The sequence below is a fragment of the Sceloporus occidentalis genome, unplaced genomic scaffold, assembly GCF_023333645.1.
Source record: "Sceloporus occidentalis isolate IW3139 unplaced genomic scaffold, rSceOcc1.0.p SCAF_85, whole genome shotgun sequence".
Taxonomy (NCBI): Eukaryota; Metazoa; Chordata; class Lepidosauria; order Squamata; family Phrynosomatidae; genus Sceloporus; species Sceloporus occidentalis.
In genome coordinates this window covers 4,333,003-4,358,569 of record NW_028317065.1, presented here as the reverse complement: position 1 = coordinate 4,358,569, position 25,567 = coordinate 4,333,003, and the positions used below count along the sequence as shown (strand labels likewise).

The 25,567-nt window shown below is 38.1% G+C and overlaps 1 protein-coding gene across 1 annotated transcript in view; it reads right to left on the bottom strand.

Moving 5' to 3' along the window:
• The window catches only part of LOC149285086 (SH2 domain-containing adapter protein B-like), a 96,436-nt gene that overhangs the window by 925 nt on the left and 69,944 nt on the right, over positions 1-25,567 (bottom strand). The window contains exons 4-5 of the mRNA XM_089495846.1: positions 20,970-21,141; positions 20,342-20,461 (exon numbers count right to left, since the gene is read on the bottom strand). Of these exons, the coding sequence (XP_089351972.1) occupies positions 20,342-20,461; positions 20,970-21,141 (292 nt within the window). The remainder of the gene's footprint in view (positions 1-20,341; positions 20,462-20,969; positions 21,142-25,567) is intronic.

The window sequence follows — 25,567 nt, the reverse complement described above, 5'->3', positions numbered from 1 at the left end:
GAAAACAGAATTAATAGGCCACTAAAAAAAGTATGGGGAACGAAGCGGCTCCAGCACAGAGCCATCATAAAGTGATCTGTCAGCCATCAGATGGAGTCACAAGAAAAGTGTTCCCAAAGTATCGTTATGTCATCATGTGATATGAGGTGCATGACTACTGTGTGACAGAATGTGTTAATATCAGAATCACGAAACAAGGCCAGGATTTGAATCCGGTTGAGAAGTAGTCTCTCCTGTGAACTGAATCTGGTCTCCAAAATAAGCAGACTCTGGATGCAAAAATCCCATGACAGCCCTCATGCCATGCAGCCCGCTAGCTAATACTCAATAGGCCGCAAACATCTGCAACCACTTAAAACAGCTTGAGTGACTGTGCGTGCTCAGGCAGGTGCTGGTTAGGCATGCTTGGTCTCATAACAGATGCCACTATGGACAGGTCCTGTTGTGCTACAGGACAGGAGGTCTAACAAAACATATGTTACCCTGACTGTGAACGTGCTCATTAGCCTCCTCACGCGTATATGACAAAGAGTCGGATTTTTATTTATTTCCCTGCCAAAGCTTTTTCTTCCCGTTTTAATATTTTTGCTCATCTTTTGCTGTAAATTCTTAAAGTTCATTTGAAAGTTAGAGAACCTAGAACAGACAGCTGCTCTCACATTTTTTAGCTCCAGATCGTCATAAATGTACATAATTGTATAAACGCAACTCCTTGGGTACCCGAGGCCCTGCTGACTTTTAATTCAGCAAATTATTCCAACGTTCTCTTAGCTCCCAATCACAGCCCTACATAAAAATGCTAATCAGTTTGCAAATCAGGGAAGATGGAAAAAAAAATAAAACACGCTATCACAGCTTGTGATACAGCGAAAGGAGAAGCTTGGTGATGCATATGCCATAACACCACAGAAACATTAGTTATTACATCCAAGTGGTGGAAAAAGAACTAATTTGCAGAAGATGTTCTGTTGGCAGCAACAAATATTTGATCAACAACTAGTTATGAAAACGTGGCATTTATTTATACCATAAACATAAGAATACGCCAAGCAATTATTAACCCCTTAAGGACAATGGGAGGTCCCTAAACCCACTGAAAACAATGCATTTTGAGCCCGTACATGTACGGGCTTTGTCATTAAGGGGTTAAAAATAGAGGCTGATATTTCACGCATGTACAAAAATCCTCTGTGTTATTATTTGCCCATGCAAAAGAGGATCCAAGAACAAAAAAAAGAGAGCAATAATCGCAGTAGAAAACCTAGATTCAAACTTCCACTACTGCCATATGTGCAAATAAACTTCACAACTACACGGGAAACCTGAAGTATGTATACATATATATAGTATAGCACTATACACTCTATTCTGTTAACTCCGTAGCTAAAACACAAACTTATTTTGAGACTGATGCTAGCAGACGGTATGCACAAGTGCTCTAGTTGATGTGGCTTACAGTGTTGGGCAGCAAAAATATTGATGTATTTTATTTGACCTAGAAATGACATCTTGGAGAATGTACTTGGTGGGACATTGAAAACCAGAAGACCTGTATAGATGGCAGCAAGAAACAAATGGTCACCAGAGATGGTGTGCTGTAGTCATCTCGGTTTTGGAATAGACTTATCCATGTTTGATGAGCCAGGGGGTGTACTACACGCCATCCAGAGCCAACAGAATCTTGTCCACTTTGATATTTGGCTGCATTCTGAAGAAACTGGACACATCTAGGTTCAATTTAGGAAACCTCATTCAACACACTACTATTGTTGTCTATAGTTGTATGCTGTCTGAAATGGAGTTTGAACGGTCAAGGCAGAGTACTATATATATATATATATATATATATATATATATATATATATATATATATATGAATAAATGGTGCATTCTGCGTTATATCTTCACTGAACAGGGATTCCGACTGTAATTGAAAACAATAAGATTTTTCTAGACAACCAAGAATCAAATAACATCACCAATAAATATTAGTATTCTAAAAAAAAAAAAAAAAGTGTCATACCTTAACTGCTGTGAAAGGAAAATCCCAGTATAAACTACTATATGTAATCAATATGTCTCTTCACCTTCCCTAAACAGGGCTATCTCCAATCCTGCTACAAAGACTTATCGGAAACAGATTTCAACCTTTGGACTATCAGCTATGCTCATTTCCAGGCAGAGTTGTCAGAGATGACAATGTTGCGGTAATCTAACAACCCTTCTTCACATCTGCTTTCATGGATGCACTGATGGCACTGTATCAGGTTATATACCTAGTGACATATTAAATTGTACACAATTTTAAAAGTTGATCAAGATCGATGCGCTTTCATAGGATTCATATATCTATATCAGTATCTAAATACATACTGCAAAACTATATACCGATATATATATATATATATATATATATATATATATATATATATATATGTGTGTGTGTGTGTGTGTGTGTGTGTGTGTATACATACACATATATATATATATATATATATATATACATATACACACACACATATACACACACACACACACACATACTTATAAATACAGATACTTTAGCTTAACTAATTTACATAAAACTGATACAGTTAAGATCTGTACACAACTATTCTTTAATGAACACTGACTTGAAAGCTGTGCATCGTTTTATCACCCTCCAATGATATCGTCTTCGTTAGCAGAGTTAAAAGTCTGTGGGCACTTTCTAATTATAGATCGTCTGGTCTAGAATTTTAATTTCAATCTCATTTCTTTAACGGAATGATTTCATTCCGGTAGCCACGATTGCTCAGTCAAGGTGACATCTTCACATACATAATTACGATGCAATAAATACCTCTGGAATGACTGTTCATTAAACCCTCCTGTTGGCTGATGGAGGAATTTGACACTAATATATTTTTCTTAGCAGGGAAATGACAGACAATTACAGAAGAGAATATATTTTTTTTTTTTTAAGAATAGGATCGGAAGAGGCTTAGAGCTTTAATCTTTCTTGAGCTGCTTTTTTGATTAACACTTTGGTGGCCAGATAGGTCAGTTCTGTATCGATCTTTGTGCTTTCAAAGATCTATAAGATACATTATAGCATTCGTTTTGTGGACATGTCATTAAACGAAACCTGGGATTTGTCAACACCTTGCAATCCTAACCGTAACAGTATTGTAAGCTTATTATGTCAATATATTGTAAAAATGTTTTCAGACACCAAACTGCATAGCAGTAACCTTCTGATTTAAATCAGATATAATCAAACTCAGATAAACACAGTAATAACTTGTTGTGGTCGTATGGCACCTTGAATCATTCCACTGAGAAACCCCCCCCTCCCAAAAAACACAAAGATATGCCAATTCTATAAGGAGCTTGTAGAAACCATTGCTGGGCCATGGGCATGAGCTCCTGCAGAATGTCCCCATAGAAGACGAGACCATAACTCTGCTCATACACTGAATGCCCATATTGACTACCTAAATGTACCTGTAAATACAGGTAAGGCATCTAAACTTGAAATAAACCCTTGGAAATAAATACAAAAGAGGTAACATTCAAAAAAAAAAAAAAAAAATTACATTTTTTTAAAAAATCCTCAGAATTTTTACAATAGTTTCGCTAGAATGACAAGAATATTAATATAAAATGTGTTAAAGTATATAACTTAAAACTGTCTTTCATTAATTTACAATATTGTTTTTTGTTTTTTTTTTTACTAGCGAGATCTTATTTCTAGAGACTAATGACATTCTATCACATCTGTATGCTACATGTTCATTTTCTGCTCCAACACTGTGCATTTCTAGAGTCACAATCAATATGCCTGTAGTGTAGGTGGTTATTGGTAATCTCAAACATGACTGTGGAATAATTGCTTTTAATATTAAGTATGCTGCTTCTAACCTCAGTATATGTACCTAGTAAAATATCTTTCAGCTCCTTAATCTCGTTGAAACAATTAGTTTCATGGCCTTGAGGTTAACAACAAAAAAAAATCAAATTGGGTGTTTTTAATTTATTTCCCTTCGGAGAGATGACATCACAATCCCTTCCACCATATACTGAAGACTAACATTCATTTTCGCTCACAGAAAGGTTGTTGATTAAATTGCTATGGAAACAAAATGCCTCTCTTAGCAGAGAGCCTTACATCAAAGTAAAATCTAAAATCGTATCCGAACATGCACTTAATAGATGTGTCTTTGCCCATATGACATTATGTGCTTCGTCAACTCTATACACACACGCACAAACACTACTTCGTCTGAATACTGAAAATGGCAGTATCCAACAATAAGCAAAAAGAAATAAAATATAACAAACCAAACAAAGTGGGCAAAAAAACATCTAGTTTCTGGACTTCAGATATTACAGACACACAGTGTCTAGAGAATTCATCTAGCATATCTTGCATGTGTCTGCGCAGGGCATCGGATATATTATGACATATTATGGAAGTCTTCATATTACCCAATGATCTCAGTATGTATATATATATATATATATATATATATATATATATATATATATATATATATATATATATATATATAAAGATCAAGCATTATCTACGGCAATATAACTCACCAGGAACCGCAGCAAACTGCGATTGTCATAGCCCAACCATTACATGGGCTCTCACCTCGCATACAGCTGTGAGAGAGTTAATCAAAAATTAATCCTCTCTCACCAGGAGACCATCCCAATTACTGCTGTAAAAATGAATTAAAAGGGATAGCCGTGGTATAGCGAGGCTATCAGAAATCTCTCATTATGTTAACAAAGGAGGTCATTTTGGATTTAGGATATCCAACTGTGATCCATTTGATAGTTTGAAGGATCCTATGATGTTGTACTTGGCTAATCATTTTTGGAATACATCACAGATTTCTGCACAGATGTTTGCACACAAGCCCAAAGCCACTGGTGTGTGTGTGTCTCGCCGACTTTCCTGCGTCAAATTGCGTTGTGAATAATTTACAAATGACACAAAGTAACATGTCAAATTAGCATCTCATGTGAAATTCCAGTGTAATCGTGTAACGGAAAAAGTTTACATCAGCCAAAATTTAGCAAGGGATTGTTTGTACCTTCTAAACACGAAGATGTTTAGCACCGTGTGATAAATTGGAGCTTTCTTCTACAGGTTATACTGACCATAAGCTCCAAAACCGGCAGGAAAATCTTCTTCTTACATGTCCCGTCTCATGCATTGCTTTGATACACAAATTCTATCCATAACTAATGATTAATGGAGAATTCTGCCAATAACATTTTGAATTTTACTTGGATTATCTGCCAGTGTCTGTGATGGAGACCAACGCAATTATAGCGTGGATATTAGTTTCAGGCAAAGCTGTTACCACATAGCAGGAACGCTGTCATTTTTGACATATATTTATGCAGATTTATGGGTGCGTATACAGCAGGTGTCCATTAACAATGCATCAAAACTATATCTTAAGTGTGTAGCATACAGCAGGCTTTATAGTCAAGGCAACGTTTTGATGGCTTTTCAGGTGGAGATTAACAGGATAAACTAACCGGTGTATTTAATGCTACTTTACCCTACCTCAAAATTCTAGACACTTCAAAATATAGTCTAGAATCCCACCCCATTTTAACCGAAAAGAATGAACAAACAGAATTTTACTCAGAAACATTGTAGTTCAATGCCAGACTCCAAGTTCACTGTTGAGAACACCCTACACCCTTGGATTACCCTCTAGATCAGAACAAAAAACTTTAAAGCATGAGTGAGCAAGACAGAAAAAGAAAGATGTAATAAAAGAGCACACAGTGAAATAAGACGTAGCAAATATTTCTCTTGTAATCTTCCCTTTACAGTTTCACTGCCATTTTTTTACCTACTCAGACATCACATGAGCAATATATTTCAGAATGAGCCAATTCTACAACAATGATTACACATTTCCTTTTGAGAACACCTTGCTGTGAGGGAATTCAGTCTCATATTAGGCCGGTGTGAACATCACAGTCATTGCCTAACAAGGGAAGAAAAAGGTACATAATGAGCAATAACGGACATTAATAACATAATCGATCTGTGCCGATAGCCTCAAGTCTCAAAGCTCAGGAAGCCGTCTGACAGTGGGAAGGTAGAGCATCTTACCAAGTGAGACCAGCAAGAAATACTTTTTCTAGTTTATCAGGATAACGAAAGCAATAGGTCCTGGATTATTGTAGCAATTTCATCAAATGTATTCACCAAACTGTTTAATGTATTGGACTTAACCAGCATAGTTACAGCAGCTATTACGGGCCTTTCTCAAGGTCACAAGTAATGGCATTCGCTGGGACCCTCCGTTTTAATTTCACAGGCTGCTGCCTTAATGATAAAAGTGCGCGTTCCTATTAATTACAATGGAATCATATCAAGAACTGAGCTAACCTGTTATTTAAATGTTTTTAATACATATAGACAATAAATTGGCACAGCTGGCACCAATGTTTTCTGCCATGTATAGGCAAAAAAGTAATATGTTAGAACATGATTTCTGCACAATAACAGTATTTAACTACATTACAGATTTAACTGGTTTTACAGGTATAGGTAATATAATTTTAGGATAAATGACCACTGATTAAGTTGGTGAGTCTTGTACGCTCTGGTGAAACCTGCCATTAAAGGGCATATTCACCCAAAAGTGTTATAATGGATGTTTCCCCCCAAGGAAGCTCACAAAGAGCTTGTGGCATTCTCGTACAATGGAAGCCCTGCTGTTTGACTGCTGGTGCCACCTGGTCATCCAGTATTTCTTGTTATATATCAACATGGCTCTGGCTTTCAATGGAAAAGCAGAACCAAGAGAAATAACAGGATAATAGAAAGGCATATTTGTTTATGTTACATTTTTGTAAGCACATCTGTTCTTTTTTCCTTCCATACCACAATGGATATGGTCTGCCAAGTGTGGTCTCTATAGGCCTATAAGTAAGATGATTCGTAGCCTTGTTCAAGGCATTAAACAGAATACTGTCAGACCCATTTCTCCATTCGTAGCATTGCTTTTTTGCTGAGAGAGCGAGAACAAAGACACACAAGAGGTTAGGAATGGACTCACAATCTATTAAAGTCAAGTCACTGAACATAAGCTCCCATTTTTAAGTAATAGGTACATGTATTATACCTGTGTTTAATAACTGCACACGTATTTTGGCCCAACGTGCCTTTTTTTTTGCTTCAGCATGGAACAGAGTTCTGTGCTTGGGTAAGCAGGGATACAAAAAGAGGGTATTGCCTGTGTATAACGGATCGCCATAGCTCCAGTCATTCCCTGCCTAACTTTTCCCACTTCACACCCTTGCAATGGCGATTTGTGGTTAGTCACACCCTTCAGCACAGCTATTCCTGCCTCCTGCCTATTAATAAATAATGAGCATAATACATGTACTATCGACCTTAAGGCATCAGGTTGCCGTATTACGTACCTGAGAATTATAAAGGTATTGTTTTTTTGTCCTGTTAAAATATTCTCAAGCGCCAACAAAAACACATTTTCACTTTCTAAAATACAAATTTCTTGATTTCGTTGTAAAGGACGGGGTACAGCACATCTGGAAATGGTAAGAGCCGGACTCGTGGAATCCCTTTTAGCCATAGCGGTGGGGAAGACAGATGTAAAAACAAGATGACATCATTGGAAATGTAGCCAGATCCACTGTTTGGCGTGTGGAAGTATCTTACTCCGATAAGCTTATTCTCTTGCCTGCCAAGTTGCTGTGTTGTTAGCATACTCAGTACAGACAAGTCTATTTTTTTTTTAAAAAGGAACAAGAAAGTCTAATTTAATTCTGGTTCTACTGTTCACACCAATCGAAAACAGTTTATTATTTTTTTTATAAATGTTGATTGTAGGTCTGTGCCAAGGGCTATGTAAATGCAAGCATGCTTAGCGATTCCTGAAGAAGGTTGGACTACACACAGATCAACTAAGACATTTATTTAGGTCTGATTTTGCAAAAAAAACCTTAATACAATATATTGTACATTTTCCATGGCTCGGTCACTGGAAACCGTCCCCACACTTCAGTATATAGCAATCCTATTGTTTTGTTCGGATACAAAGTTTTTTGCTTTTTGACCTAAGACTCTATCCTTAACCTGGTCAGAACCCATATTTTCAATATATTTTTCAGGAACCCACAATGCGTTGGCTAATGAAGACTTGTCAGCAGTGGCGGATCTACCGGGGTCGCGACTGCGACCGGGACCCGGCGGCAGGGGGGCCCAAGCCAAGGGGCCGCCCGAAATCTTTTTTACGTTTTATTTATTTATTTTTTTTAAATAAGGCAGGGGCGTCCAACATGCGGCCCGGGGGCCAAATGCGGCCCGCGAGACCTCGAGGTGCGGCCCGCGTAAGATCGGCAGCCAGGGCAACCGATCTTACATGAGCCGCACCTCAAGCCCTGCTACTTACTTGTGGGAGGGTCTTCTGGACAGCACAGAGGAAGCAGAGTTCACGTGACATCCTACTTCCTCTGTGCTTTAGCAGAGAAGGCAGAGGGAGGCCGCGCCCCCTGCTGAAGTCTGTGAGCGGCATCGAGGGAGCTGCAGTGCGGGTAATGGGGTGGGGAGGGTGTTTGAATGAGTGTGTGTGATTGAGGGAATGAATCTGTGAATTAATGATTATATGAATAAATGAGTGTGTGTGTGTGTGTGTGTGATAGCATGGATGTGTAAGTGCTGGAACCTAGGCATGATGGGACTGTGATTGCTGTTAGCAATCACACTCCTATCATGCCAAGTCAGCCAGTACATGCTGAAACCTGGCCAGCTGCCCCCCTTGTGTAGTGATGCTGCCAGCAGTATGGGGTCTGCACTTACAGCCACCCTGTACCAGCATGTACTGGCTGACTTGGCATGATAGGAGTGTGATTGCTAACAGCAATCACAGTCCCATAATGCCTAGGTTCCAGCATTTACTAGATGGATGTGTAAGTGCTGGAACCTAGGCATGATGGGACTGTGACTACTGTTAGCAATCACACTCCTATCATGCCAAGTCAGCCAGTACATGCTGAAACCTAGCTAGCTGCCCCCCTTGTGTAGTGATGCTGCCAGCAGTATGGGGTCTGCACATCACTTACAGCCACCCTGTACCAGCATGTACTGGCTGACTTGGCATGATAGGAGTGTGATTGCTAACAGCAATCACAGCGAGCACAGTCCCATCATGCCTAGTTACCAGCATTTACTGGTTGCCTAGGCTAACAGCAATCACACTCCTATCATGCCAAGTCATATTGCTAATTTTGTCCAATTGTGTGTTACCTACTTTTATTAAACATGTGAGTTTTTATTATTATTTTTAAAGGTGGGGGTCATTTTCAGTTTTGGCTAAGTGAACCCTGAATGTTTTGGTCCAGAATTTTCATTTTAGTTCATCCCTAGAATAAATCTAGGGAATCCTGAATTTGTAGTCGCAAAACTTTCATGGCCCAGAAATCAGTGAGAGGAAGAGTAAAGGTTTTGTGTCATTTTACTTTATTTTAATCTGCATATTTTATTAAAGGCCATATTTTTTGTCACAGTGAAAAATGAGTGCGGCCCTCACATGTATACAATTCTGATGAAGTGGCCCACTGCAGAAAAAACTTGGACACCCCTGGATTATGCCCTTTGTACATGCGCCCCTTTTTCTTTGATTTTTTTTACAGATATGATTCAATATGTAAATTGAATTTGTTGAAAAAAAATTGTTGGGTAAAAATCATGTTTTTGGGGGGGGGTGAGGGGGTGGGGGGGCCCTTAACAGATTCTCGCACCCGGGCCCTGAGGCGTCTAGTTACGCCCCTGCTTGTCAGATAATCCATAGTTTCTTCATGATCCATATACGAGTTACATATCAATATTCTGTTTGCTAGTATCGTTCTGAAACAATATACTGCATGTAATAAATAAGTGTTAATAATAAATCCACTCAATGCCGCTGAGGTGTGGCACGAGGCATAATATACAGAAAACGCATTACATATTCAAGAAGCTTACTGTCACTAGTAAGTCCTAGGGAATTTAAAGACAGCTCAAAATCTTTATATATTATTAACAAGACAGCTGAAAAGTAACTCTTATTCTTGGTGTAATGGTACTGATGTTTTCTTTCTTTGGATAAAAAGTAGAACATTTGCTGATCTTGCTCAATGTGACACTGGTTTTGGCAGAACCTACAGTGAAGATTAAGTACACCTCCTTTCCACCAAATAGATGCGCTCGTTCTTAACTTAAGCGCATGCAGGGGAAGTGGATGAAGTGGGTATTTGTTTTCACTAAAAACAACACTGTTTTTTTTATTACGTTTGCACGGTCTGTAAAACTATAAAGACAGATCCACCCAATTTCCTTTTACAAACAAGAAAGAACAGCGATGTAGTTTGCATAGTTGGTAAGTGTAAGGGGGGAACTGAACTATCCTTTAAGGAACGTGCCTTTCAAGAAGGTTGGAAAGTACTCTACTTTTGCCCCATCCAACCTTACAAAGGAAGCCTCAACCAATCAACAACAATCAGCAACTTAACAACAGAAAAAAACATCACGGAGAGCAATAATCACAAATTATATATTTATGGATTCTTTTTTCCTTCTTCTCCCAGAAGTGAATTTTGTTTGCAGACACCACGGGGCTTTTGGTTGCCTTTGGCCTTTAGATTCTGTAGATAACACATGATGACACTCCTACATTAACCTGACTTTAGCACGTCTTTAGAGTGATAATAATAGATGGGGTCATTATAAACGATTTAATGTTACAAGTGACAAGCATCTTTTATTCTCACGCGGCTGCTAATTATCTGACGTTTTATTCTGGCCTCAAGGCTTAGCTTTTCATATTGTATATCAGTCTCATTTTTCTGCAGCGAGGCAGGATTAACTCTGAACAAACCTCTACTAGTTTGACACACTGTTCCGGTAAGCAGATCCGGACATTGGGTTTTGGGAGAGAGAAGAGAAAAAGTGTACGGCTTTTGCTGCCGAAATAACCACGCCTTATTGGAGATCAAAGACCCTTCATCAATGCTCTGCTACAGTTATTGTTTCAGGATTAACCCATATAATGCCAGAAGAGCTGAGTATTATGCCATCAGTACAATGCAACTGCTGCGCACTGGCTCTTAACTTCATAATATTTAGTGGTCAGCAGTCAGCAAACCAAAATGCCTAGCGCTGAGCTGCTATCTGTTCTGGAAGCCACCATCACTGCCTAGAACCGATAAAACTAACGTAATAGTGACCCGCTGGCCAGTAAGAAATACTACAGGAAAAAAAAAAAAGACAAAAATACATACATCATTAGTTAATAACCTTTGCAGTTAGCTGATCTGGATGAAATGTGTCATTTTGTTAAGAAAGGCAAAAAACCGTGTGCCCCAAGGAACAGCTTGAAATCTGTCCCTGATCAAGACTTAGGAGATGGTAGACCGCAGGCAGCAGTTTCGTGTTCGATTTGACCAGATGTGACATGTCACGGAATCATACACATTGTATGCCAGAGTCTCGGTTTCCTCTGTGGAGTTGCCCATATAGCGGTGAATTAACGGGTAATGTGCAAAAACAATATTTACTCTGAAATTGTGGGTATACATGTCATACGCAGTGCTCTCTCTCTATAAATCATAGCAAACACAAAACACGACAATCTATTTTTAAAGTAAAGGGAAAAAAGGGTGTCTGGTATATATATATATTTTTTATCTCTACAAAAATAAATACAAAAAAAAAATATTTATTTCAGATTTTGTTTATAAAGAAAGCTTTAATTATGATAGTTTGTTCTTACACACAAAAAAAATCTAAAGCTGTTGACTCAATCTCAAATGTACAAATGAAAACGTAGATGGAACAGGGTAGTTAATCTCATTCATCGCGATAGCTATCACTACAAGTGTCCAATTCCAGTTCTGCAGGGCCACGGTCAAGCTAAGAGTTCAGCATGACACCCAGCCTTCTTCTCAGTGATAAGTAATGTGAACTGGATTAGTAGAATAAAGGAGTCTTACAACTCTGACAGGGTGTTGAGGGCACCTCCAGCACCAAGTTAAATCTCCAGTAATGGTGGCAACAGTAATAATTGGCAGGCCACTATACAATACTGGTGGTCCAGCTGATGTTGGTGGACGGTCCCGCTGACATTCCGCGCGGGACTCGCCCCACGTGCAGGAAAACACAGGGGCTGGACGGGAAGTGGGTCTGGAGTGCCACTCCTGTGTCCCAGAGTTTCTTGATGGTGACCCGGAGAGTTCCCGGGACTGATCATAGGTGGGAGAGGCAGGACTGCCTACCTACTTCACCTGAAGAGCTACCTCGTGGCCCTCAGCTTCAGAGAGTAGCAATGCGACCCACACAGCGGGGCAGGTGTGAGTTAATAAATGACTCCAGTCAGTAATTTAAGGTTTTTCACTTGTGGTCCACTGCCACTCGGAATTCTGACACACACACAGCTATGACTCACTGGAAAACCTATGGAATTTCTCTCTCTTTCTTTTGTTTTATAGAAAATTAAATATGCTTTGTGAGGTGTTTTTGACATTGTGGGAAGCACAGAAAAGTTCAAGAGACAGCAGGATTAGGAATAAATAGTAAATCTGGTGCAAAGTTTAAAAACATTGTTATTACCATAGCAACCCTGAAACGGTCGAATCAGCAGGAACCTTCTGTTGGTTGCTATGGCAATAAGGTCCCTTTTCAAATTCCACCAGAATTGTTTTAATATCTATATAACCCCAAGTGAGATTAAGCTTGTGCATCATATACCCACGGGCAACACCGTTCCGTAGTCTGCAAAGAAAAACTTATGTCAATAAATTGCAGTACAGATTGGATCCATTGCACTTTCATATTTCAAGGCAAGCTACATATTACATGCTTCGGCAGTATTACCCAGTATCGTAACATGGAGAGTGGCATAGCATTCAAAGCCTCACATTTAAAGCTGCTATTCATTTACAACGCACAAAGTGAAGAAGACACCTTTGTTGAATAATTGAATAGAATTAAAGCGCAAGCTTTCTAGACAAATTAGGTCTGGCAAGTTATAAAATTAAACCAGAATTAAATTCTACCTATTAAAGATATCAGCCTGACTTGTGTCATGTACTTCCATTGTTAACAGAGTAACGCTATTTGCTCTTTTAAATATATATATATATATATATATATATATATATATATATATATATATATATATATATATATATATATATATATATATATATATATATATATCTCCACTACAAGCTTTCAAGCTGTTACATCTTACTAAACGTTTGCACTGGAGATAAACAAACGCAATCTGTTTTTCTTAGTCTGTTTATTTAATTAAGAACACATACTGATTTGTGAAATGCCTCCTTATGCTCGCCACATTAATCACTGTCAATCATTATTATATGCAACAGCATGAAAGCAATCTAAACAATTTGGAACAAATGAAACACTTTCAATTTAACACCAGCTTGAATTGCATAAACCTCAACATTTGCAGAAATCTTCTAGGCATGATTTTAAAGCATTCCAGTGCAGAATGTCAAAGCAATGTCTGCGTATGTTCTCGTACAACAGCTCAGAAGAGAATTCTCTGGAATGGAAATATTTGTTTTAACACGACCGTATGTTGTGCTGTGTAGCATTATGTTTAACACGCATTGCAGTTTACAGAAATCCGACTGTTCAAAGCATCCAATATATTTTATTAACTCGCTTTATTATGGCTGGCGAGAATGGGGCACTTCTGTAGCCCCACACTCGGTCTCAAAAAAAAATAAAAAAAAATGTTATATGTCTAGGTGCATCTTCCAACCAACAATTATAAAAAATAAAGCTAGACAGCATAAATAAAATAAGAGTTACTGCAAGACAAGACCTAAGGAGGGGTACTAATACATACATATTTTGTATGGACTACAGTGCATTTTATAAGTGGAGGCATTCTACACTTATTGGATTCTTTTACCTTTTTTAACTCCACCCTCAGCTGCTACACTCAATGCAAGGAGCATACCTTAGTATGCTTCTTGCACATGCTCAGTGAATCAATGGCAGTAGCATCACCCAGTGATATATCATGCTATCTGATATTTTGCTAGCATACTAGGATTGCTACCTGGCATATGTAAAAAGTTTACAAACTATTTCTTCCTGGTTTAAGTAAAAGAAGCTAGATGAGAATGTATGATTTCTCAGTTTCTAGAACCAGTAACTAAAAATCCATGCTCTAAAATGTATCATAAAAGACTCCAAAAATGCATTAAGGAAAAAAAACAACAATTCATCTATTACTTACCGTTAGAGTTGGGTTTTGCTCATCAAGATCATAGACTTATTATACACAGACACACACAAATCTACATGCATTAAGAATTAGGTACTCCATTCAGAGGAGGACATAGAAAATTAAGCCCTCACAATGTGCTTCCTTAATTTGATTTCAATTGGACACGTATTTTTTTTTCTGTTATTACTGTGGCACATTATTCAATAATGCTTATGCTACTAGAATACATCAAAATGCTAATTAAATTATCCTATAGTAGCTTTGGGCTAGCAGGTGGGACACTGGCTCAAATGTACTTTACATATGCTTTGATTTGGGTTTCTGCTGCAACCCCCTTGGGTTTTAGGTTGTGATGGGACACTTTGTAGAAGACGTATATAGGGTTGTTGGGGTCATTTAAGAATGATTGTTATCTATTGATCTATTTTGATAATTGATTTGAGAACATCCCACTGTTTCCACTCTATTGATTAACAATTAGAAAATAGCAAAGCTTATTTTATTTCAAGGAAATTTCATTTGCAGGGATACTGATTAAGGTTTGAGTCTTTACAAACCTTGATAAAAATAATGTTATTTAACCATTAGATTTCTACAATAAGCAAGTGACTACAATGTAATCATTGTGATGGGCTATTAAGTGCTAAATATTTAAGGCGCCTCTGATCATTTAGAAAGTTCCCAGGTACGTGCATAAAACACAACCACTGGTAGGTTATAGAACTACTTAATGCTACTACATAGCTCAGCATTTGATTTTTAGTGGGAGTGGTACTGGAAGGAACTTGACAGCAGATGGTAGGCAGTCGGTTGATGGTAATGATCTTCAGACCCCTGTAATTGGAACCAGTTCTAAGAAGCCAGGCGTCTCTTCAAAAATCTATAAACCATTAAAGAGTCTGCCTGACTTTTCCTAAATGTTACTTCCCAAATGGCTTATAAAATTAAAATGATTAAAGCAATAAAATGCTCTAAGCAATGATCTGCTATAAAATACTGCCTTATAAATGCAGGTCTCATCTAGGAGCATAAATTGTTCAATACCGTTTAGAAGGAAGTACATAACCTATAGGTCCCATGATAACACTTTTATAGTGTTACACTGTGGTTATCTGGTTAAAAACACAAACCCCCAAGAGAAATCCAAAAACTGCCGAACAGGGCAATATGACATGTTGTATTTTGCGAAGTTTAATAGAGTTTAGCAAGCTTGAACAAGCACAGTTTTTCTCTATGTAAAGAAGTTGGGAATTCTAAATTGAGTGATTAGAAGTCATTTCTATTAGGACATGTCTAATGTTGCCAACACCCATTGATAAAGTGATTCCTTGCGTTACAGGTGCTATATACACTGGATTACGTAACTCATTTCATTCTGTGAGTTTATACATCCAACATACTGCTCAGCAGGACTATAGGGTCGGTCAACAACATGTAAAAATTGGCTGATAGGGCAGCCCTAAAAAAAGGCGATGTTGGATGAGCTCTGGCTCGGACAAAATGGGCAGTGGAAGACTAATAATTACATGAGCCATACTTCTCCTCTTTACAAACATGCTTGCTTTGTCATCTACATAAACATGTCTGCATTGTTGAGTAGTTTGGAGGTTTTAGGGATTACCAGTTAAGGTAACGGGTCACAGCTGGAGTGCATGAGGATGGAGAAGATGGCGACCACCTTGTAATGTGGGACCCTTCACTCTTGCGACGTGTGTTAAAAGAATGGAGCCTGGTCACTATTCAATTTGTAGTAGGTGCCAATGGACAAAATTCCAATGCTAGTGTTCCTGGGGAAATCCAAACTCAAACCGAGAGCCCTTTGTGTGAGAAGCTATGCTTCAATAAGTACACGCATACCTTAAATAATTCAAATGTAATAATGTGCTGACTTCCAAGTTTATGTATAAAGAGACTCTATTCTCTTAAAAGTCATTATATGTGCGTAGGCGGACGGAAATTAGGTTTTATGGAAATGCAATACATCCCTCAATCTGATTATTTTTTTCTCTCCTCGATATAAAATCACCAACAGCAATGCTCTCCTACTGTAATATAATAAAGATAGTGCTATTTCGGCAAAGGTGGAACTCTAGATGGGAACATTTGACAGCCCAATGACCTCAACACTTCATGGAACATTTAGTGTTTGGTGACTTGGAAGATTATATTTTTGAATAGAAGTGGCACTCTTTTGATTTAAAAAGAGCACAGTTTTGTAAAACTCTTAGTAGACTTTGTAGATGTTGCTTATAAAAAGGGACCCGACATACAGAAAGAGGCAAAATACTAAAAAAATAATAATTAAAAAGTCTGATGAAGATTTAGTAACAGGCGAAGGGTTATAAAGCAATGCGTCATCAACATGAAAATATAGCTCCATAGGATAACCCTTTTAACATCAAACATAGGGGGTTATGCATAAGATGTTGTGCGATTTCAAAGTCTTCTTAGGCAGCATTGTAAGCCTGGCGGCGGGGGTGGGGGTGGGGGTGGGTGGGTATCGGGCAGTCCAAACAGTTGGCCCAGTAACAAAATCAACCCTGGCAGACAACATGCTGATTTTCCAGAACCCAGGCTAAAAAACACATTTACAAATGTGGAATGCACTCATAAACAGAGCACAGAATGGATCAGGTTATGAAAAATGCTAATGTCCTGGTAACTGTAGATTCCACCTAGTGGCTACAGGTAGAAATGCAAGTAAAGCACAAGAACAAAAAGAAAAAGCTTCAGCTAGAGGCGAGTAGGGACTTTGTTGTCCCTTTTAAACTTCTCAACCTGTGAGACAATTCTTAGCTTTTCTGGCTTGTTAGAGATAATGCAAAACTGTTGAATATATATAGGGGCAACTAACAACGGTAGTGCAAAAACTCTTTGTATGAAAACGGATCCATTTAAATATAACTCATAATATATCTGAGTAAACAGGTCAGGAGAGAGAGAAGTACAAGCAACAACATGGATCCGGTTTCAATCTAATTTTGCCAGCAATAAATGCATTAAAATAGCCATATATTTTAGTTTAGGACATACTTAAGTACAATTCTTTGCCAACTAAAGGATGTTTTTACATATCTTAATATCTCAATGCCCTGGTTATTGTTAAGCACAGGAAAGGGTTAACGATTACTACTCTGAGCAGGAGCTTTTAATACTTGCATTTACATCCTGGTGTCCTCATTATGACCTGAATTTCCTTGTTTTATTGCTTCAGCCTGCCCACTTTTCAGTTCAATCTGCACTAATTACAAGCACAATGATTTATACATAGGGCTTCTGGAAATAGCAGTCAATACATATGTGGAAATGTATCTAGAATAAATATTTACTGCTGTAACACTCGTTTCTGTTAAGCTTAATTAAAATAATTTTAAAAAGAACCGAAGAGTCATAGAGCAGCAATATCTAATTTTACATTATATTATAAATTATAAAAAAACAAAAAAAACCAAAAACAGAAATCATAGCTTTGTTGGCTTTGAAAACAATTACCAGAACATTGCAAGGTGGCCATAACACAGAGCGCCATTGCTTTTACAGTTCCCTGGGCTGGTTAGGGGAGATCAGAGGATCTCCTTGGATCGCCGGTGACCCCTACTTGGAAAAGGGCTCCAAAATCGTCTTAAACCAGGAACACATGGGAGGTATGCTATGGAGGCTGTGCTGGCTAAGCCCAGACCGCCAAAGAATAATTCAGCTGATTACATGGAGATCTCTATTAGTTTTATATAGCGCTGTCATATTCCACAGCATGGTACAAGTGGGGATTGCCCCATCCCAGACCAGTGCTTCCAGACCTATGCAGCACAGGCCAATATACATTACTACAAAGTATGCATTATTTGCAGAACACAATGTAAAATAAGTTCTGATCCCATTGGGATGCTTTGCTTCCCTTTTATTCACACAAGGTTACTAAATCTCAGAGTTACATCAAATTGTATCATTTTTTCTTCAGTAGAACACATAACCGAGTTATTAATCAATTTTTCAAAAAGTTACTTAAAATAACTGTTTTAAACAGCAGGCAACCTGAGAAGGTTTTAATAATGAGAACTGACACCGGCGTAAAGTGTTTTAATCCCCACTTGCTAATGGTAATTTAAATTGTTACTGCTGGTTAATATGTTTAGCCATAAATATTGATTGAGCAGCCAGGGCTAATAGCAAGTGATTCAACGATGAAGATCAACTGAAGGTCATGATGACCGTGTGAAGTCATATATTTGCACATACCGTATGTTGGCCATTGTTGAAAGTTGTTGAGCTGTTTAAACAATATGGGAATTGTAGTTGCGCAACAGCTAAAGCGCTAGGGTATCTCCAAACTATCCACATACTAGTTTTACAACTATGCTGTAATTGCTGTGATTTTACGACCAGTATAAGTGAAGGGGTACAGGCTGTCCTCATACTGCGTTCCTTTACCTTACAGCAAGTCACGCTTATACCCTGCCTGTAATCTCAAGTTAAAGTCTCCTTCATACAACATATTGCCTTCATATTGTTGTTTTGCTCACTGAAAAGAATGCGGTCCCATGTTCCTCTCCGTGTAATGTATATTATTCTGCAACCACATGAAAAGCAGTTTGAGATAACAGTATACTTGTACAGTTCAGGGTACTACATACAGTACACTGTACATTATGGTGTTACTCCGGGTCTTTGATAGCCCATTTCTAAATAAATGATTTATCAGACCTGAAATGATATCAAACTTGCATACCTTATGTGGAGGTAAAAATCAGATCCTACTTATAGAACCTTTTGATGGAACCCAATCTAATATATGCAGTCACTCTATCTGATTTGGGATCCATGGACAACGTATGGTCTGCATACAGTATTTACGTACGTGTCCAGAATGCAAGTCTTACATTAAGTTCACCTGTTTGGGACCCACCTGGGGCATATCAATCTTCAGACCAAGCTGTGCTGTAATTCAATTCAGTTTTAAATTGAAATGTGGCCTGAGGGCAGAGGGGCTGTAATTGTCAAACGTTGCCACAAAATGATACGGTTTCTGGTGACAACAGTAAGAATAACAAACTGCTGATTGACGGCCCACACCAAGGACTGGTTCCCAATAATCAGTGTATGTGTTTGAGCCACATGACAATTGAGTGTTCCTGGCAAAAAAATAGACATAACCAAAGCCTTATTTCTGGGAAAGGTTTGGGTTTTCTCCAGTACTAGGAATGATGTTTCTAAATCAGAAGAGAATGTGGAACTGCATCTTTAAATTTTGTTGCAAAAGAACAAAAAGGATTTTACCACCTTTAACCATCACTTGAACCTGGTGAAAAGAAGCAGTGGCCCATAGAACAAGTAGCAACTTTTTTTACCTCCTTCTGAAACTGGTCTTGATAAACATCCACAAGAAGGAAAACCTTTGAACTCTACTATTACGCCTCAAATTCCGAGCACTTTACAAAAAAATATTGCTCAGCCGTCTAAAATTGGAAGCCTTGTCATTCATACGCTGCGTGATGGATCACAAGCTGGAGCTACCTTGCAGAAATTGTCAACAAAGTTGATTCATTTAACCTTTCCTTATTTGCCCTGAGTAACAGGAAACTATGAAAACAAAACACACAGCGAAAGGGAATTAAAAAAATGTTTGTTATCTACCCACTTTAGAGACAATGCTAAAGCCTCTGTATATTTCCTTGCGTATCAAATACCTTGCGTACACTTTCTTTGCTGCTGGAGTCTATGGCTTGGATAGACACGCGGGACCCTCAATTAAGAAAAATAATGACTATGGGACCTGGATAAGTATAGCTTGAAGGATAGGAGAAAGGATATGCTTTTTTTTTGTTTTTTTGTTTTTTTTGGAACAGGCCCAACTTTTATATAGAACCGAGTCTATTTCCAATCCAAGATCCAAGATGGTCTCTATTTTGAGAAAGTATGTGGACATGTTATCCATTAGCAAATAGAGGCTACAATAAAAAAAAAAAAAAAAAAAAATAATAGCGGATAAACAATCTAACCAAAATTATGCATTTCGGCAACGTGGAAAAGTACATTCAGTTAACACAACTCACTTCAGAGACAGGGAGTAGTCGTGTTTGCTGGTCTGGCTGTTTCTCACAAGGTAGCTGCATTCCTTGCAGAGCCGTAGCAAGTTCTCTGCATCCGTCCGGCTGATGGCTCCATGATACCATCTACAAACAGAAAACGCTCATTAGTCTGAGCATATTTATACAGTCAGCAAGCAGAAATTTGCCTTTTGGATTCATTGACAGCTTGTTAACATAAGGCATATGACATAAACCATAGTTCTACAGCTAGTACAGAACTTCAGAGGCAGAACTATCAAGTTACATTTTCACTAGAAAGCTAAAGCCTAGCGATCTCTCTATATTATTTATTGGTTTATATAGCACCGTCATATTCTGCAGAGCAGTACATATGAAATACGTATCATTTTTTTGTTAAAGCCGCATATGAGGGCTTTAAGCCCCAAGAAGGTAACTTTAAATGCAAGACTGAACCCTTCCTACAGAACTGAACTAAGATTTTGTGTTTGTTCTTAAGGAGACATAGTTCACAGCTATAATGACAATCTGGATTTGCTCTGGAAGCTCAAGTCATTGGAGTTGATTGGCGGTCCTTTGGAGCATCATTTGTGTGCTATGCTGTTCTTTTTAGAATGAAGGTAAAAGTACTTACGTTTGCTTCTCCAGTGCAACATTTGGGTCCACTCTTTCCCCCAAGATTCCACAGAGCTCTGGGCTGCCATGCTTTATGGGCTTAAAGCCACCTCCTGGAGTCCTCAGCTGTCTGCGCCTGTCACTTGATGGCGATGGAGAGGACTGTCTCTTCTCACCCCCATTGAACTGAGCTGCAAGAGACCACAGATAACTGGTTTAATTCATTATACATTTTAAAATTTTACAGACCAAGCTAATAACTAGACTTGTGAATTTGTATTCGGGGGAACATGAACCCGAATGTTGCTTTTTCGTCTTTCATACCGAATAAATGAATATGGCGGCGGATAAACGAACACGAAGATGAAGACACACAACACTAAGAATCATTGTTTGTGTTTGTCTTCTCGTCGGGCTCGCCATTTCTTGAAAGAGGGGGATATTGATTGAGTGAGCTGATCTTGGTTTGTCCAATCAGCTCACTCTTGTGACATCATGCATTTAATAACAGCTATTAAATTTAAAATTAGACAAATTGATAATAGGTCTTTAACCAAACCAGCGCACTACTACTATCTTTAACCTTACATTAACCCTATAACTAAGTCTAAGCTTATTTTGAGTTTTTGACCCACTTTCTTCCAGCCGCATACCTGCCAACAGTCCCAAATTTCTCAGGACAATCCCGTTTCTTTACGTCCTGTCCCGTCAAATTTGGGTTGCAGGCAAGTATGCCCCTTGTAAGTAAGTTGCAACTGCTAGACAAGTATGGAAATTTGGTCTAAAAATTCCCTATTCAACTACTTCTACGCGTTCATTTATTGATTTCATCACCGTTTCACGGCATTTACGTGGCAACCGGCAGAAAACTATGAAAAAAATAAACCAAATACGAAGAACGTATACCGAATAGTCGCCTAAAACAAGCACTGGAATGGACAAACATTTGTAGCATACGAAGATTTTCATTTTCCAGAAGACAAACAAAGACTTTGCAGGTGCCCAAGTCTAGTAATCACACAGTAAAATCACATAAAAGTCCACTTCTCAATTATATTACATTTGTTTCATTTTGTTACTTCTGTATATGTATCTTTGGCAAGATATGATCATATCACAAGCAAGAACATTCCAATCTCAAATAAAGTCAGAGAAGAAAGGCTGAGCTTAAGCAGAGGTACGTCCAGTCACTTGAGGACATGTGGTTCTGGGTACAGCATGATATAGATACTTTGCCGGCCCATAGTTTTGTGGCTGCTACTTCTTCTATTTATTATTCAAGGTCTTTCTTAACCAGAGACGGAAGAGTGCTTTCATTTTATAGCATATTATATTCTATTACTTAACTAAAATACAGAAGATACAGGTATTTAAGAAAATATCTAGCGGAAACATGTTCGAGCATTGTCTTCTCGTGCAGGACAGTTCATGTTGTATAGCAAGAGGGAATTCTGTTGAAATTGCACAATGTGACATATTGTGAAATGCAATTATATTATTTAAGATGAGTTTCATGAAATATCTCTGGAAATTGTATTAAGTATGCAAAGCTAGTTATTAGGAATGCCCAATAAGATTCAATCCCTTCCTAAAAGCAGAAGGCCTTGGATAGCAGCAGATGTGTGGTTCGGTATCTTCCTCGTTGCTTAAATAAAAAAATCTACTTGTGCCACCCTTAGTGCTTTAATACAACTCCTTAAAATGAAATGGCAGGCATTTTAATTATCATTGACGTACCAGATTACAGATTTTGAAGTCCATGAAATCACTTGCTCAGTGGCCACGTCAATATTCTATATTTAGAATGTGGGAATTTCATGCATTTAAAGGGGTGACTTCTGGCTGTGTATGTGTTAATAGCTTACTAAACAGGTCAGATTCTTGCGTGGGCAAGGCAATCATTTTAAGTAATTTCCTATCATATTAAAATCAGTGTTAATCACAGTGATCTATTATAAAGAACAATAAAAATGTTCTCTAACCCTGTGTAGTAATGTTGCTCATATTAACCAGTGATATATGGACTGAGCTGGCTTTTCAATTAACTAGTAACCTATTAACTAAGGGTCAAGCTATAGAGCTCAGTGGGTTGCCCATTACCAGCTGTCAAGAACAGCTCAGGTGGTGTAGCCATTTCACATACATTATTTACCCCTTAAGGATGAAGCATATTGTACCGAAGAAGACATAACAGTACGTCCTGTGTTGTTAAGTAACTGAGGAGCTACCGTTGCGTCCTTCCTCAAGGGGTTAGTTAATGTGCTATACTATATACCTGTGATACCTCTTATACGAGATCGGATCATGTCTTACGTTCGACCAACTTGACTAATTTTCTTAAAGAAACCGACTGGATCTGGACTTTCATAATGCAGAGTGAGACACGTTTCATCTCACAGCAATCCACTTATAACTTGTTACTTTAAAAAGGGGAATGAGGCGGACATCTGAGTAACTTTGTACCACTGACTATACACTTCCTGCACATGGAGTAGCATAAAAAACAACAAAAAAAAAAAAACTACATTGCCCTTACCCGCATGTATGGTTTTATGTTTTTTTTCACCCGGTTTTGACCCAGTTACTCACGTCTGCAAATTGTCCTGTGTATTAGTGAATGCGCTGTCTAGACACATATCAAGGAACCGACCTGAGATACCAAGTATTCTTTTAAATCACTCTAGAATTAAGGATTTAGTCCTGACCGACAAGTTAACAGCTTGATAATGTCAATTTGTGTCACCGAGTCCAGAAAAAGAGTAATTGACCATGATTGTCTCTGTCTAATGTGTGAGGTATGTAAATAGCGAGACTACACGGTGAGAATGACCTTAATAATCCTACAGAAATGTTGGTAAGAAACATTCTTTTGTACAAAAGAACATTCTAACCATTGCCATTACACAATAAAATAAACACATTTCAAGAACTCAGTTGATCACAGATATGGCCATTATTCCATAGGTTTTGGAGTGGGCAACGGGACAGGACCTCAAAAAGCCATCAGCCGGTAACAGAAGCTACGGGAGAATGATGTAACCCTTCTGTGAAATAGCTCCATGGCTTTGCAGAGCACCTTCAGCCTTGGAAATAAATAAAAACCAAAGCTCTATTGAACCACTCCAGCATGTCTAAATAATATGTATATGTTCTGTTAATTCATTTGAAAATAGTACTTAATTAGCCACAATTTTTCACTTCTGTGAACTACAGATAAAAAGAAAGGAGGGGGGAAAAAAAAAACCCCTGTAACACATAAAAGTGTTTAGTCTTGAGGGATGAGAAGAATGTTCTCGAATTAACTTCATGACCCAAAGCGACAAAGCAATATCTTTAATTAGGTTGTATAAAGAAAAAAGGTTACAAAAAGGTGCTAAATGGTTTAAGGCAATTATTGAGTATACAGTTTCACAGCAATATTGTTACATTTGCTTACCGGGCTGAAACAGGAAATAAAATAAGGCGAATGCAGATTTCCCCACTAAAACTACATTTTTATGCCTAAAAAATTATAGCTGTGTATTTCATGGTGTGCCAGCTATTTAGTAATAAAGCTGTATTTTTCTAAAACTACTAAGTTAAAACCACCTTTTATAATTGTACGCTATTTATCAAAATGTTGATTTACTATACACAGAGGGGTACACTGTTTAAAGGGGAAAACTTAACACATCAAGCGGCAACAGGCGAGTTGCGATTAAAGGTTTCTTAAATGTCACCTTGATGATTGAAATATGTGTTGCACACAGCCAACTTGGCTCTTCCTTGCAGGACAAACTCACCATGACTGATTATTACAAGGCTTATTATGTTGATAATGAACTGTTTAGTGAATATACCCTGGAAAGTGCTCCAAACCCAATTCATTGAGCTGAGCCTTCAGCTATAAACGCCTATTCGTCTCCAAGAGTCTCTAATAGGCTTGCATACAATAAAAAGCCATTTTGTGCCAGACACTCTGACACATTGCTCTTTATTCGAAAACTATAGCTTTTACTAATGCTTCTCGCATAGCTTTGTAGTGTTGAAAAGCAGTATTATGAAGAAATGTCACGCCAAAAAAAAAAGCCATATTTTATAAATGAAATTCCCAAGTATAGAAACATAACCTGATAAGTAAAATCCATGCGTATCTAGTCTGCCCGTTTTTTTAGACCTGTTGTGTCCTTGGACATGATTTATGCTCAGGATAGACTAGTTGTCCCATTCTACGCATCCACCACCCCTCCAAACATGGATAGTTGGAAGTCAGTAAAAAGAAGGTCTTATCGAGTTCCAACTCCACTTGTCAAAAAACCCTATCGCCTACTTAAATGCGGGGTTGCGCATGGCGGTTTCTAATTTTAATGTAGCGGAAGCCGAAATGAAGTCATAGAGTACCTTTCACAAGAGAATGATCGCGAAGTCTCTCGTTGTCTTGTACAAGAGGATTAAATTTAATTATATCTGTTTCCAACTGCATGAAAAGGTTATTAAAAGCCAATTACCTCCTCTAAATGCAGCGATGCAAAGCAAAGCCCATTCCAGCAGCCTGCCTGCCCTACTTAGTGCTGAAATTAACTGTGTTTTAATTCTTCATGATAACATCCCCTCATGGGGTGGTAAAGTACAGAGCAA